Source organism: Esox lucius, chromosome 3 (genome assembly GCF_011004845.1).
Source record: "Esox lucius isolate fEsoLuc1 chromosome 3, fEsoLuc1.pri, whole genome shotgun sequence".
Taxonomy (NCBI): Eukaryota; Metazoa; Chordata; class Actinopteri; order Esociformes; family Esocidae; genus Esox; species Esox lucius.
The window spans coordinates 35,660,579-35,676,922 of record NC_047571.1 but is presented as its reverse complement, the minus strand read 5'-3'; the positions used below and the strand labels follow the sequence as shown (position 1 = coordinate 35,676,922).

The window sequence follows — 16,344 nt, the reverse complement described above, 5'->3', positions numbered from 1 at the left end:
GAGGAACCTCCTGGTCTGAGGAGGCTCCAGGTCTGAGGAGCCTCCTGGTCTGAGGAACCTCCTGTTTGGAGGAGACACTGGGTCGGAGGAACCTCTTGGTCTGAGGAACCTCCTGGTCTAAGGAGGCTCCAGGACTGAGGAGGCTCTGGGTCTGAAGAATATCCAAGTCTGAGGAACCTCTTGGTCTGAGGAGCCTCTTGGTCTGAGGAACCTCTTGGTCTGAGGAACTTCCTGGTCTGTGTGTAAACTCACATCTTCTCTCCTCTGAGATGATGACCCGAGTGGGCTGGTGAACTCTCAATAGGATTCTTTACTGAGGAGCCTCCTTTATTGAGGAGCCTTTGGGTCTGAGGAGGCTCTAGGTACGAGGAGGCTGAGGAGCTTTGCTTTACTCTCTCCACATGAGTTTCCCTCAAGTAGTCCATTTGCTTCCTGTTTGGTGGAGTCTTTTACTGGCAATTGATTTCCCAAAATCTGATCCGTCTCGTCTCGGCCAACTGAGGGAGCCATTGATTGAGAATATACTACTCCCTTGTATTGCCACAATATTTTAGTGTCTGTGTGTGTGTGTGTGTGTCTATGTGTGTGTGTTTCGTGTGTGTGTGTGTTGCAGGTTGTCCCTGGATGTGGGATAGCTTTTCATGTTGGAAGGCAGCAGCCAGGGGAGAGGTTGTGTCAGTTCGATGTCCTGAGGTTTTCCACATCCTAATTCCTGAAGATGGTAGGTAAAACCACTTCTGCTGAGGACTATTGCTGAAACCATAGTGTTTATCTACTCACGTAAAGCTAAATAGGCTCTTTCATAAGACTGTCCTGGTAGTTTAATGCACTCTTTCACAAGACTATTGTGGGGATGCTATATGCTCTTTCACAGGACTGTTATGGTGGTTTAATGTGCTCTTTCACAGGACTGTTATGGTGGTTTATTGATTTATTCCCCGGACTGTTATGGTGGTTTAATGTGCTCTTTCACAGGACTGTTATGGTGGTTTAATGATTTATTCCCAGGACTGTTATGGTGGTTTAATGATTTATTCCCAGGACTGTTATGGTGGTTTAATGATTTATTCCCAGGACTGTTATGGTGGTTTAATGTGCTCTTTCACAGGACTGTTATGGTGGTTTAATGTTTCTTCTGTATGTGTGGGTGAGTGAAGTGTGATCAGCATGTGTAGAGGACTGTGCTGTTTGATGTGTGTGTTTGACGTGTGTGTTTGTGTTTCAGAGATTGGGTGGGTCAGCAGGAACTGTACGGAAGAGGGTTGGTCCGAGATGTTCCCTGACTACGTAGATGCCTGTCTGCCTGATGACAACGCCACCAGACCTGTAGAAACATTTCTCTTCTAGAAGTTACAGTAGAACCTCAAACCTAAAAGTTTACCTCACCTATAAGAAACTATTTCTGCTCGAAAGTTAGAACCTAGAGAATAGATTGAAGCTGATCTGGAATAACTTACTGTTTAGAACTTAGAACACAGAACTTCACCTGACCTATAAGAACCTTTAAACTAGCCCTTGGATGTGTGGTTGTCTGATCTAATTAAGAATGTTCTAACTGTACTGGTCCTGGATATGTGCTAAAGGTGTCATGTCTCCTGGTAGGACATGAACCATGCATCTGTGCAGGCCCTGTACACAGTGGGTTACTCCACCTCTCTGGTCTCACTCACCACCGCCATGGTCATTCTCTGCAGGTTCAGGTAAGACTCCACCTCCGTGCAGGCCCATCTGGTTGGCTGGAGAACAAGATACTGGAGGACTTATGATTTTAACATTACATGGTCTCTCCCCCCACACACACTACAACAGAAAGCTCCACTGCACCAGGAACTACATCCACATGAACCTGTTCATATCCTTCATGCTGAGGGCTGTGTCTGTCTTCATCAAGGATGGGGTTCTCTACGCACAGGAGGAGGACTGCTCATTACACACTGTGAGTTACATACACACACATATTGTTCATTAAGGCCAGTGAACCCTCCCTGTATGTAGTTACTATGGAGTGGCAGAACCATACTAGTGATTAAAGAATTGGACCGGTAATACAAAGATGGTAGATCACTACTAATCACTAATCACTACTGTACCTTGTTATATCGTCTATCGTCTTTCCCATGTATGATTTACATGGGAAAGGTGAAAGTTGAAGATGCTGTTACTCTGTTTGGCCCCTAGGTGGCCTGCAAAGCAGTGATGGTGTTCTTCCATTACTGTGTGATGTCCAACTACTTCTGGTTGTTCATTGAAGGCCTGTATCTATTCACCTTGCTGGTCCAAACCTTCTTTCCTGAAAGAAGATACTTCTATTGGTACACTGTCGTGGGATGGGGTAAGGAGGGCTTGTTAAACTGTCGTATCCCAAATAATTTTTCACCAGTATTTTAAGGTTTTTATTGATTAAATAACCTTTTTAAATAAAATAAAACACTGTGTTCCAAGTCTACAACAATGCTTTTGAAATCTCAGACACGATAACTGCTAATACTCTCATTAATACTACAACTACTAACACTAATGACAATAATATTAATAGACAATAGTTATAATATATTGAGTTTGTTTGTACAGGAACTCCTACAGTCTGTGTGACTGTCTGGGCCGCTCTGAGGCTTCAGTTTGACGATGCAGGGTAAGTCCAACCCATGTAAATAAACATCTACAAAACCATATGACACCTGTCAGTTCATTTCTCTAAACATTACAGAACAAACATGTAACTCATTATTTCATGAGAACAGTAAGTTTGTACCAATTCAAGGTTATACAAATTCACTTGGGAGCAGCATCATTTTACATTTTTATTATTGTAACATTATACTAAGCTTCTTAAAAGCAGTGTAATATATTTATACATAGGTGGTTATACCAAAAAACGTAAACCCAGAATAGTAAATTTAGAGGTTAAAATTATACCCGGTCCCTTGGGAGCGGCATAATGTATTTATTAATTCATTTTTTTATTTATAGGTGAAAGTTATACCAGGTCACTTAAGACAGGAACTAAACCAAAGGTAGTGTGCACCTTGGAATCAGTGCACCAGTAGTGAGCCTGTCTGTTTGTAGGTGCTGGGATCTGAATGACAACACTGCCCTCTGGTGGGTGCTCAAGGGACCAACGGTCGTCTCCATCATGGTATGTAAACAGGATAATCAGACCCAATTGATTCCCTGGATAGGACATTTGAATAGGCCCTGGACAAGACTAAGGCACTATCTAGGGGGTATAGTGCAGTTATGCTGTTGCATTATCACTATATTACCACAAAAACGACAGTATTCCCACTCAAATACCACTATATTACCACCATATTGCCCCATCTTACAACTATATTATGACTGTATTACCACAGTATTACCACTATATTACCACCATATTACCACAATATTAAATCAATTGCCATCATATCACCACTGTATTATCACTATATTAGCTATATATTACCACAATGCCCACCATATTACCACTGTATTATCACTATATTATCAATATATTACCCAAATCTCCGCCATATTACCACCATAGTACCACTGTATTCTCACTATATTACCACGGTATTATCACTATATTAGCTATATATTACCACAATGCCCACCATATTACCACTGTATTATCACTATATTATCAATATATTACCCAAATCTCCACCATATTACCACCATAGTACCACTGTATTCTCACTATATTACCACGGTATTATCACTATATTAGCTATATATTACCACAATGCCCACCATATTACCACTGTATTATCACTATATTACCACAATGTCCCCCATATGACCACTGTATTATCACTATTTTATCAATATATGACCACAATGCCCACCATAGTACCACTGTATTCTCACTATATTACCACTGTATTATCACTATATTAGCTATATATTACCACAATGTCCCCCATATTACCACTGTATTATCTCTATATTACCAATGTATTATCACTAAGATAGCTATATAATCCACAATGCCCACCATATTACCAGTATATGACCACTGTATTATTACTATAGTACCACTATATTATCATTATAATAGCTATATATAACCATAATGCCCACCATTTTACCACTGGATATCACTATATTACCACTGTATTATCACTATATTACCAGATTTACCACAGTATTATCAATATATTATCACAATCACCACTGTATTATCACTATATTACCCCTGTATTATCAATATATTACCAGATTTCCCACAATATTATCAATTTATTACCACAATTGCCACTGTATTATAACTATATTACCAGATTTCCCATAGTATTATCAATATATTGCCACAATTACCACAGTGTTATCACTATAATTCCTGCAAATTACTAATATATTATCACTATATTTCCACTTTATTACCAAATAATTGTTAATTAATAATACAATATGGTAATCTCTCTAATCCTTGTTTGTTTCTTTAGATAAACTTTATCCTGTTTGTTGGAATCATAGTGATTCTGGTCCAGAAGCTTCAGTCACCTGACATCGGAGGGAATGAGTCCAGTATCTACCTGTTAGTACCTGGGTTTAGCTTATCATCTACCGCTTAGTACCGAGCCTCTTATCAGCTACCTCTTAGTACATCATCTGTTACCATTCACCTCTTTGTACCTTGTCTGTTATCATTCACCTCTTAGTACATCGTCTGTTATCATTCATCTCTTAGTACATCATCTGTTACCATTCACCTCTTTGTACCTAGTCTGTTATCATTCACCTCTTAGTACATCGTCTGTTATCATTCGCCTCTTAGTACCTTGTCTGTTATCATTCGCCTCTTAGTACATCGTCTGTTATCATTCACCTCTTAGTACCTAGTCTGTTATCATTCACCTCTTAGTACATCATCTGTTACCATTCACCTCTTTGTACCTAGTCTGTTATCATTCACCTCTTAGTACATCGTCTGTTATCATTCACCTCTTAGTACCTTGTCTGTTATCATTCACCTCTTTGTACCTAGTCTGTTATCATTCACCTCTTAGTACATCATCTGTTACCATTCACCTCTTTGTACCTAGTCTGTTATCATTCACCTCTTAGTACCTTGTCTGTTATCATTCACCTCTTTGTACCTAGTCTGTTATCATTCACCTCTTAGTACATCATCTGTTACCATTCACCTCTTTGTACCTAGTCTGTTATCATTCACCTCTTAGTACATCATCTGTTATCATTCACCTCTTTGTACCTAGTCTGTTACCATTCACCTCTTAGTACATCGTCTGTTATCATTCACCTCTTAGTACGTCGTCTGTTATCATTCACCTCTTAGTACCCAGTCTATTATCATCTACCTGTTCAGTGTCTTGTCACTATATTGGGGTTGTTATGTTTCTCTCAGGCCTGTCTGTCAAAGGGTGAGCTGTCTTAGGAGACATCTGATTGGCTGTGAAGTGAAGGCGTGTTTATGTCTGTATGTGTGGGAGTACGTGGGAGTGTGTGTGTTTGAAATGTTGTGTCTCTGTCTGTGACTGTCTGTGTTGTCTGTGACTTTCTGTGTTGTCTGTCACTGTAGCAGCTGTGCTCAGAAATGCTTCAGTGAGCCGACTCAGGCTGTACAACATTCCTGCAGGATGACAGAACTCTCAGCCATCACACTGTAAGTGTGTGTGTGTGTGTGTGTGTGTGTGTCTGTGTGTGTGTGTGTGTGTGTGTGGGCATATGTGAATGTCTCTCTGTGAGCGTGTCTGTTTCATTTGCCCCATGACCTGATACTGTGTCACCTTTTTGTCTGTGAGTTTCATCATATCCCTTTAGTCTGATAAAGGTGCTGAACTGTTGCCTGTTGCCTGTGTCCATAGACATTAGATCTGTCTATATGTTCTTTAAATATTAGATCTGTCTGTATGTTCTTTAAACATTAGATCTGTCTGTATGTTCTTTAAACATTAGATCTGTCTGTATGTTCTTTAAACATTAGATATGTCTGTATGTTCTTTAAACGTTAGATCTGCCTGTATGTTCTTTAAACTTCAGATCTGTCTGTATGTTCTTTAAATGTTAGATCTGCTTGTATGTTCTATAGACATTAGATCTGCCAAAGTTACTCAGGTCTTTATTCCTGTCCATTTCTCCTGCATCCAACACATTGACTATGACAACTGATTGTTGGCTCACCATCTAATCTACCCAGAACCTTGTTAGGAGATGATCCATGTTATTCACTTCACCTGTGAGTGGTCATCATGTTTCGGCTCATCAGTGTAGGTCTGCCTGTATGTTATGTACTTCAGGACTTCCAAACATGTCCTCTGGGACCACAGGATTTTTCATTGCTCAAGCCCTGAATTGGTACTAAAACAAATATGTAAAAGATCTGATGATCCGCAGGGACAGTGTTGAGAAACCAGGTGTGTTGGCGGTTCTCATGTTGCGAGTTTTCTTTGTTTCATGTATGTGTCATTGAGGTTGAAATATGTGATGTGTGGTTGTCTTGAAGTAATAACACTGTTCTATGTAATTGTCAGTCGTCTTGCCAGATCCACCCTGCTCCTGATCCCTCTCTTTGGGATCCACTACACTGTGTTCGCCTTCTCACCCGAAAACGTCAGCAAGAAAGAGAGACTGGTGTTTGAGCTGGGACTGGGATCTTTCCAGGTAACACACATTAGAGAGAAGTTGACGATAGAACTGGGATCCTTCAGAATTACAGTGGGATTTGTCAGTACTGTTGTAGAACATTACTGTGGTGTTTGTCATTAATGTAGTAGTTACAAATTAGGGTTAGGGTTACAGTTACAAGTTACCTGTCCACATTTGTCATCAGTAACGTAACTTTTTGATTACTCAAACTCAGTAAGGTAATCTGATTAGATTACTTTCATATTAAGAGGCACTGGAAAACAAACAGGAATAGCCTATAACCAATTGAACACCTATTGTGGGATCAATCAATGTTATAAAATTAGGATTTCCATAGCTTTTCGCGCATAAACTAAACCTGCAGTAGTCTGATGATTTGCTCCACAAAATGTTGCATTAAACCCTGGGACGCAAATGCACTTTGCAATTGTGAACACCCACATAGAAATATGATTTACCCGCATGAACATAACCTGCGATTATTATGGCCACCAGTGATGGATTTTCAAAACGCAAATGAAAGAAATAAACTGTGATTATAAACCTTAGCTTAAAGTAAATGACGTCAGCAGCCAATGATAACCAATGAACACACATTTCAGAGATGCACATCAAGCAGAATCACATGGCCTACCTGTATGGACGGAGTTGATTGGCTGTCTGTCTGTCTGGCACCAACATTAGTCTGCAAGAAGAGTGAGGAGGGTAGATTTGTCTTAGCTACCTTGTTAGCTTCACAAACGCCAGATAACTTGAGAAAATGAATAAAGTGGATTTCATACTCGAGCACTAATTTGAAACCCTTAATTTGGACTTGGTGCGACTTGGTGCCCATCAGCCATGGGATATTGTAATCACTCAAACTGCTGGTAAAAGTAACTGCAGGTTTAACGTGGAGTGTTTTTTTAAGAAAAAGTGGCTAACGGTTAGCATACAAAAGAAGGCACTCTTCTGTTTTCCATGTCGGCTATTTGGTGGAGATGGTACTTGGTCGTAGACGGTTTTCAAAGATTTGAAACATCTTTCTGAGAGGATTGCAAAACATGAGAGCAGCGGGAGTCATCTGGACAATGCTGTGAAATAGGGCTTACTTGGAAGGGTAAATGTTACAGCCCAAGTTGACAGTGCATACAGGCGCTCCATTGAGCAGCATAACAAACAGGTGGAGGAAAACAGGTACGTTCTCAGTCGGATCATAACATGTATTAAACTGTGTGGAAAATGTGAAACCACACTGCGGGGGCACGACGAGTCGGTGGACTCCCTGAATCCTGGAATATTCAGATGCATTTTTGAGACTGTGTGTGAGGGCGATTCAAGACTTCAGAGGCACTATGACGCTCAGCCCATCTTCAAAGGGACATCTAGCACTGTACAAAATTAACTGTTAGACTGTATGTATGAAGTGTACAGGGAGGAGATAGTCAAGCAAGTGGACGAGACATCATGTGTTGCCATACATATGTCTAGTCCACTTATAAAAGAGACATACCCACATGCCCAGTTTGTTCACAGCTATGCTCACCAGCTGAACCTGACCTTGCAGCAACTTTGTTCAGCAAGGATGAGCATCCTGTAGGTGTTTTTTTTCAGATTTAACTGCTTTTGCCACCTTTTTCTCTGGTGCTCCAAAACATGTTGCGGCACTTGCTGAGGCAACACACAGACGCATTCCAAGGCCACCCGCTGTACGATGGAACTTTAAAAGTAGAACTGTCAATGCAGTTTGGGAAAACCGCGCTGCGCTGCTCCTGTGTATGGAGGACATATGCACAAAACCAGGATGTGATGAGGCCACCATAAGAGAGGCATACGGCCTGTCAAAAAAACTCAGGGACAGAGCCCTTCTGCACCTGCTGGAATTTTCTTCTTCCTTACGCCAGAAGTTGATGTTTTATACAACACTCTGCAAAAACGGAGCATTGATGCATCTGGGATTAGCAGTGCGCTCACCCGCTTCAAAGAGAATGTCCAGAATATGCGGAAGCAAACTGATGACTGGGCTGCCACCATTCACGATGGAACAGACGAGCCAGGCCGACAAGTAACCAACACAGCGACGGTGAGGAAGGAGGCATGCGACACAGTCATCTCCCAGGTGGAGCAGAGGTTTTCACCTGACCACCTGATCGCTGCCAAGCTGGTAGACCGCTCACTCTTCCCACAATTTGTCCTGTCATTACCTACATCTGAGCTTGACTGTGCGGTGAAACTATGGCCTCTAGGAAACTAGGAAAAGTTGAAGTCTGAGCTGACCACTCTGTACCGCCACAGTGAGCTTCAGACTGGTAAGACGGCACTGTCTCTGTTAAGATCCATCCATGAGAACAACCTAGAGGAGGCTTTTGCTGAGACTGTCACTCTGTTGAAAATTATCATAACAAAACCTATGACGACATCTGAGTTAGAGAGTAACTTTTACACCTTGAAGAGGTCCATGGGACAGCCGCGACTCAACGCATTGGCCATGTTGTCCATCAAAAATTTGCTGATTCAGCATTCCCAAAGTAATCGAAAAGCAGCCGGCAGAGTGCCAGAGGCCGGGAGAGCCGATGGAGGGTCGGCAGCCGGCGGAGGGCCAGGAGAGGGCGCCGGGGCGGCCGGGACAGCAGAGGGCGCCGGGGCGGCCGGGACAGCAGAGGGCGCCGGGGCGGCCGGGACAGGAGAGGGCGCCGGTCGTAGGCCAGGCGTTGGCCTCGCCAAGCCGGCCGGGAACTTTTCCTCTGGCGGCGAGAACCAGTACGGCGGGTCCTTGAAGCCCCACCAGTCCTCGCTCCGCCCAAAGACCGGGAAGGCCTCCGGACATAGAGGGGGTGCCCTCGCCAAGCCGGCCGGGGAATCTTTTTCAGGCGGCGAGAACCGGTACGGCGGGTCCTTGGAGCCCCACCAGTCCTCACTTCGCCCAACCACCGGGAAGGCCTCCGGACGCAGAGGGGGTGCCGTCACAACCTTCCTTGGGCACCCCCATAGCCCCCCCCTAAAAGTTTCTTGGGGAGGCCTCAGTCCTGGAGGGACTGCCTGCTGATTCAGGTTTTGGTGGATAATTCTGTAATGTTGTAGTTGTGTTGTAGTGTTGGCAAGGGAACCAGGCGCAGGCATTTATCTCATTCGTGGGTTTTAATGAAAACAAACAAACAAACCGAACACAAACGGAAAACGATACTAAGGACTGAATGAAAATAAAGTGCGCGACAACGCGACTTAACAACTAACATTCCAACAGTACATCAAACAACACTCACCGGCATACGAACAGACATAACAGCAACAATGATCCACAATGTGGGGAGCAGAGGGGAAACATTTAAACACATACAAACGATACAAATTGGGACCTGGTGTGAAAGATTGGAGACATGTGACAGTCCGGGATGTGTTCGTGTGATATGGGAACATGAGAATATATGGCACGGTGGCGCCGCTGCTCACCGTGCCATATAGAACATTTTTGTGGGATGTGATATTAGCAGTAGTAGAACATTACTGTGGGATGTGATATTAGCAGTAGTAAAACGTTACTGTGGGATGTGATATTAGCAGTAGTAGAAAATTACTGTGGGATATGATATTAGCAGTAGTAAAACGTTACTGTGGGATGTGATATTAGCAGCTGTAAAACGTTACTGTGGGATGTGATATTAGCAGCTGTAAAACGTTACTGTGGGATGTGATATTAGCAGTAGTAGAAAATTACTGTGGGATATGATATTAGCAGTAGTAAAACGTTACTGTGGGATATGATATTAGCAGTAGTAAAACGTTACTGTGGGATGTGATATTAGCAGCTGTAAAACGTTACTGTGGGATGTGATATTAGCAATTGTAAAACATTACTGTGGGATGTGATATTAGCAGCTGTAAAACGTTACTGTGGGATGTGATATTAGCAGTAGTAGAAAATTACTGTGGGATATGATATTAGCAGTAGTAAAACATTACTGTGGGATGTGATATTAGCAGTAGTAAAACGTTACTGTGGGATGTGATATTAGCAGCTGTAAAACCTTACTGTGGGATGTGATATTAGCAGCTGTAAAACGTTACTGAGGGATGTGATATTAGCAGCTGTAAAACTTTCTGTGGGATGTGTTGCTTCCTCCCCTCTCTTTTCCTTTTCAGGGGTTTGTTGTGGCTGTGCTCTACTGTTTTCTCAATGGAGAGGTAAAAGACTTCTTCATCTTTTCCCAAGTTTCCTCTACAGTGTTATTACTACTTGTGTTGGTGGTAGTATTTGTATTGGTAGTCAAAGTGTTGATAGCAGTAGTAATAGTAGTAGTTTTAGCTGTGCTGATATCATCATTAGTAGTAGTAGCACTGGTAGTGGTATTTATATTAGTAGTAGTAGTAGTAGTAGTTTTAGCTGTGCTGATATCATCATTAGTAGTAGTAGCACTGGTAGTGGTATTTATATTAGTAGTAGTAGTAGTAGCACTGGCAGAAGCAGTGGTATTTATATTAGTAGTAGCAGCACTGGCAGTGGTATTTATATTAGTAGTAATAGCACTGGCAGAAGCAGTGGTATTTTTATTAGTAGTAGTAGCACTGGCAGAAGCAGTGGTATTTATATTAGTAGTAGTAGCAGCACTGGCAGTGGTATTTATATTAGTAGTAATAGTAATACTAGTAATACTAGTTCAGCTGGTCAGCCCCTTAAAGTCTTTAAATGTAATCACTGGCGAAGATATCTCTGTTCTATAACTACAGTCCTGAGAGATATCCACGTTCCATAACTACAGTCCTGAGAGAGATATCCCCGTTCCATAACTACAGTCCTGAGAGAGATATACCCATTCCATAACTACAGTCCTGAGAGATATACCCGTTCCATAACTACAGTCCTGAGAGAGATATACCCGTTCCATAACTACAGTCCTGAGAGAGATATCCCCGTTCCATAACTACAGTCCTGAGAGATATACCCGTTCCATAACTACAGTCCTGAGAGAGATGTCCCCGTTCCATAACTACAGTCCTGAGAGAGATATCCCTGTTCCATAACTACAGTCCTGAGAGAGATGTCCCCGTTCCATAACTACAGTCCTGACAGAGATTTCTATAGAGATATTAATACGGTATTTAGATATCTCCAGATCCGTAATAACAGTTCTGAGAGAGATATCTATATAGCCATGAATACCGTATTTAGTGTATTTGTTACCAATGAATTTTCTGTTTTTCCAGGTTCAGTCAGAGGTGAAGAGGAAGTGGCGCAGCTGGAGGGTGAACCGTTATTTCAGTGCTGATCTGAAGCACCAGCAGCGTCACCCATCCCTGGCCAGCAGCGGAGCCAATGGAGGAACACAGCTTTCCATGCTCAGCTCTAAGAGCAGCTCTGCGTCACAGATACGCATGGTCAGCCCTCTTGCAGAGACCCCACCCACTCTCAACCTGCCCACCTGATTGTCTCAGAGTTTTGATTGAAAACCCACAGTCAACCTGCCCACTTGTTAGGCTCAGAACTTCTAACAGACCCCGCCATATTGTCCTAACCGATTGGCTGAGAATCCTAACCAAGACCCCGCCCATATTAAACCTGTTCACTTGACCTTGTGATGGGTGTAGACCGCAACCTGACCACACCCTCTCTATCTACCAAAGACTAAGTTGCTGGAGATTAGTCCAGCGTCCAACAACCCTAAGCCAAACAAGATCCTTTGTCCATCCGGGGAACCAGGAAACGACCTCCTCATATTCCGGGGTTGTCCTAGCAACTCATTTCTGTTTAGCTGAGATTATCTCTTGAGTGTCCTCTCGAGATAATTTATATTCCACAATAATGAAAACAATGCTGCTTGCAACACAGTAGATAGCCAGGCTCTCTCTCATTCAGTGCAAGATTAATTTACACTTTGACATGAACAATTGCGAATTAATTGGTATTCACCAAACAATGACAATTTGTAAAAAGAAGTTAGCAAAATGTGACGCCATATCTTGGCTTTTGCAGTAGTTCCACAACGTGTATATATTGAATCATGTACAGACATTTTCAAAGTGCCATACAGAGCGTCTTGTCTCATCTTATGGTGTTTCATGCATTCATCAGCACAGTATTTAGACAGATTTAAATGGTTCGAAGTAAAATTATAAATGTGCCCAAATAGCCTGCTAGCGAGTGACCTCTTTTCCAATGTTGTATGGCAAAGCAATTTGACCAGGGATAATACAGCCCCATTTACAAAAAAATTGGTACGCTTTGTAAATTGTAAATAAAAACAGAATGCAATGATCAGAGTGCAAATAATTTAAACCCTATATTCATTCGAAAATAATACAAAGACAACATATTAAATGTTGAAACTGCAACATTTTATTGTTTCTTGAAAAATATATGTCCACTTTGAATTCGATGCCAGCAACACATAAAAAAAATTCAAACTGGGACAGAGGCAAAAAAACACTGGAAGAGTTATGTAATACAAAAAACTGAACTTGGTGGAACATCTCGCAACTGATTAGGTCAATTGGCAACAGGTCAGTAACATGATTGGACAGTAAAATGTAATTCCAGAGAGGATGGGTCTGCCAGAAGTGAGAATGGGGAGGGGTTCACCACTCTGTGAAAAACTGGTCGGGCAAATGGTGCAAAAATTTAATCCGGACAATGTAATTTTCAGGGAAGGCCTTGCTTATTTCAGCAAGACATTGCCAAACCACATTCTGCACGTATTACAACAGCATGGCTCCATAGTAGAAGAGTCTGGGTGCTAAATTGGCCTGCCTGCAGTCCAGACCTGTCACCCATTGAAAACATTTGGCGGATCATGAAATAAAAAATATGACAAAGGAGACCCCAAACTGTTGAGCAGTTAAAATCCTATATCAAGTAGAATGGGAATACATTTCACTTTCAAAACTACAGAAATTGGTCTCCTCAGTTCCCAAATGTTTTCAGAGTGTTGTTAAAAGAAGAGGTGATGCAACACAGTGGTAAACATGCCCCTGTCCCACATTTTTTTTAAATGTGTTGCTGGCATAAAATTCAAAATGGACATGTATTCTTCCAAAAAAAAAAAATCTGTTTCAACATTTGATATGTTGTCTTTCTAATATATTGAATTAAATATAAGGATTAATGATTTGCACATTATTGAATTCTGTTTTAATTTGCATCTTATGGCCCAGGTGCTATATAAATTAACTTGCATCCCAAATGTTTGGGAAATGGGGTTGTACAAATGTATGTCTACTAGTCCAGTTGGTCAATGCCTAAAGTCTTTAAATTATATCTCTGGAGAAGATATCCCTGTTCCATAAATACAGTCCTGAGAGAGATATCCCCGTTCCATTACTACAGTCCTGAAAGAGATATCCCCGTTCCATAACTACAGTCCTGTCAGAGATATCCCCATTCCATAACTACAGTCCTGAGAGAGATATCCCTGTTCCATAAATACAGTCCTGAGAGAGAAATCCCTGTTTCAAAACTACAGTTCTGAGAAATATATCTATAGAGCCATAACTACAGTTCTGAGATATCTATAGAGACATGACTACAGTCCTGAGAGATATCCCCCTTCCATAACTACAGTCCTGAGAGAGATATCTTTAAAGACTTAACTACAGTCCTGAGAGAGATATCTTTAGAGACATAACTACAGTCCTGAGAGAGATATCTATAAAGACTTAACTACAGTCTTGAGAGAGATATCTTTAGAGACATAACTCCAGTCCTGAGAGAGATATCCCTGTTCCATAACTACAGTCCTGAGAGATATCCCCATTTCATAACTACACTACTGAAAGAGATATCTCTGTTCCATAACTACAGTCCTGAGAGAGATATCTATAGAGACAAAACTGCAGTCTTGAGAGAGATGTCTTTAGAGACATAACTACAGTCCTGAGAGAGATATCCCCGTTCCATAACTACAGTCCTGAGATATCCCCATTTCATAACTACACTACTGAAAGAGATATCTCTGTTCCATAACTACAGTCCTGAGAGAGATATCTATAGAGACAAAACTGCAGTCTTGAGAGAGATGTCTATAGAGACATAATTACAGTTTTCATAGAGATATCAATAGAGACATAACTACAGTCCTGAGAGAGATATCTGGAGACATAATTACAGTCCTGAGAGAGATATCCCTGTTCCATAACTACAGTCCTGAGAGAGATATCCCCATTCCATAACTACAGTCCTGAGAAAGATATCACCGTTCCATAACTACAGTCCTGAGAGATATATCTAAAGAGACATAACTACAGTTCTGAGAGAGATATACCCATAACATAACTACAGTCCTGCGAGAGATATTCCCATAACATAACTACAGTCCTGCGAGAGATATTCCCATAACATAACTATAGTCCTGAGAGAGATATCCCTGTTCCATAACTATAGTCCTGAGAGAGATATCCCTGTTCCATAACTACAGTCCTGAGAGGGATGTCTATAGAGACATAACTACAGACCTGAGAGAGATGTCCCCGTTCGATAACTACAGTCCTGAGAGAGATATCCCCATTCCATACCTACAGTCCTGAGAGAGATATCCCCGTTCCATTACAACAGTCCTGAAAGAGATATCCCTGTTCCATAACTACAGTTCTGAGAGAGATATCCTGAGAGAGATATCCCCATTCCATACCTACAGTCCTGAGAGAGATTTCTATAGAGACATAACTACAGTCCTGAAAGAGATATCCCTGTTCCATAAATACAGTCCTGAGAGAGATATCCCCGTTCCATAACAACAGTCCTGAAAGAGATATCCCTGTTCCATAACTACAGTTCTGAGAGAGATATCCTGAGAGAGATATCCCCATTCCATGCCTACAGTCCTGAGAGAGATTTCTATAGAGACATAACTACAGTCCTGAAAGAGATATCCCTGTTCCATAAATACAGTCCTGAGAGAGATATCTATAGAGACATCACTACAGTCCTGAAAGAGATGTCCCCGTTCCATAACTACAGTCCTAATCATCATCATCTTCCGCTTATCCGGGGCCGGGTCACAGGGGCAGCAGTATAAGCAGAGATGCCCAGACTTCCCTATCCCTAGAAACTTCCTCCAGCTCTTCCGGGGGGACACCGAGGCATTCCCAGGCCAGCCGGGAGACATAGTCCCTCCAGCGTGTCCTAGGTCTTCCCCGGGGTCTCCTCCCGGTGGGACGGGACCGGAACACTTTCCCAGGAAGGCGTTCCGGAGGTATCCGAAACAGATGCCCAAGCCACCTCAGCTGACCCCTCTCGATGTGTAGGAGAAGCGGCTCTACTCTGAGCTCCTCCATGTAGAGTTCAAACAGGATCACCCTCCATGTAGAGTTCAAACAGGATCACCCTCCATGAAGAGTTCAAACAGGATCACCCTCCATGTAGAGTTCAAACAGGATCACCCTCCATGTAGAGTTCAAACAGGATCACCCACTTTCTTTTAAGTATATGCATGTTTAACAGAAAGAAAGCTAACAAACCTTTCTTTTTAGAAACAGATTTGACAAAAGATATCATGATGTTTAAACATTATTAAATTTTTTGTGTTTTTAGATTACAATTCCAAAGTGCCTGTTATTCACGAATACGACACAAGGCTCCCATGTATTTACACTTGATTTAGTTCTGCAGAGAATGAAAGGTAAAGGTAACAAGGCCTTTAAAATAATGAGGTTTGCTTCTAAACTGTTATCAATAAAAAAAGAGACAAAATGGTGAATTTAAATTTTATAAATTCTGTATATAATTACTTCTTCATTAAATGTTTTGTCTCTGTGTACAAATGTAAAACAAAGAATCTGTGT

At 41.7% G+C, this 16,344-nt stretch overlaps 1 protein-coding gene across 4 annotated transcripts in view; it reads left to right on the top strand.

Annotated features, from left to right (window-relative positions):
* Positions 1-12,833, top strand: part of LOC105007477 (pituitary adenylate cyclase-activating polypeptide type I receptor) — a 30,122-nt gene extending 17,289 nt beyond the window's left edge. For 3 of the 4 annotated variants that reach the window (XM_020044350.3, XM_020044351.3, XM_020044349.3), the window contains 12 exons: positions 614-721; positions 1,226-1,326; positions 1,603-1,700; positions 1,810-1,936; positions 2,179-2,332; positions 2,572-2,632; positions 3,067-3,136; positions 4,431-4,522; positions 5,528-5,611; positions 6,480-6,609; positions 10,714-10,755; positions 11,776-12,833. In XM_020044350.3, coding sequence (XP_019899909.1) covers positions 614-721; positions 1,226-1,326; positions 1,603-1,700; positions 1,810-1,936; positions 2,179-2,332; positions 2,572-2,632; positions 3,067-3,136; positions 4,431-4,522; positions 5,528-5,611; positions 6,480-6,609; positions 10,714-10,755; positions 11,776-11,994 — 1,286 coding nt within the window. In that variant the 3' untranslated portion in view covers positions 11,995-12,833. The remainder of the gene's footprint in view (positions 1-613; positions 722-1,225; positions 1,327-1,602; positions 1,701-1,809; positions 1,937-2,178; positions 2,333-2,571; positions 2,633-3,066; positions 3,137-4,430; positions 4,523-5,527; positions 5,612-6,479; positions 6,610-10,713; positions 10,756-11,775) is intronic. The other variant, XM_020044352.3, reaches the window with a different exon arrangement.
* Positions 12,834-16,344: the final 3,511 nt, after the last annotated feature.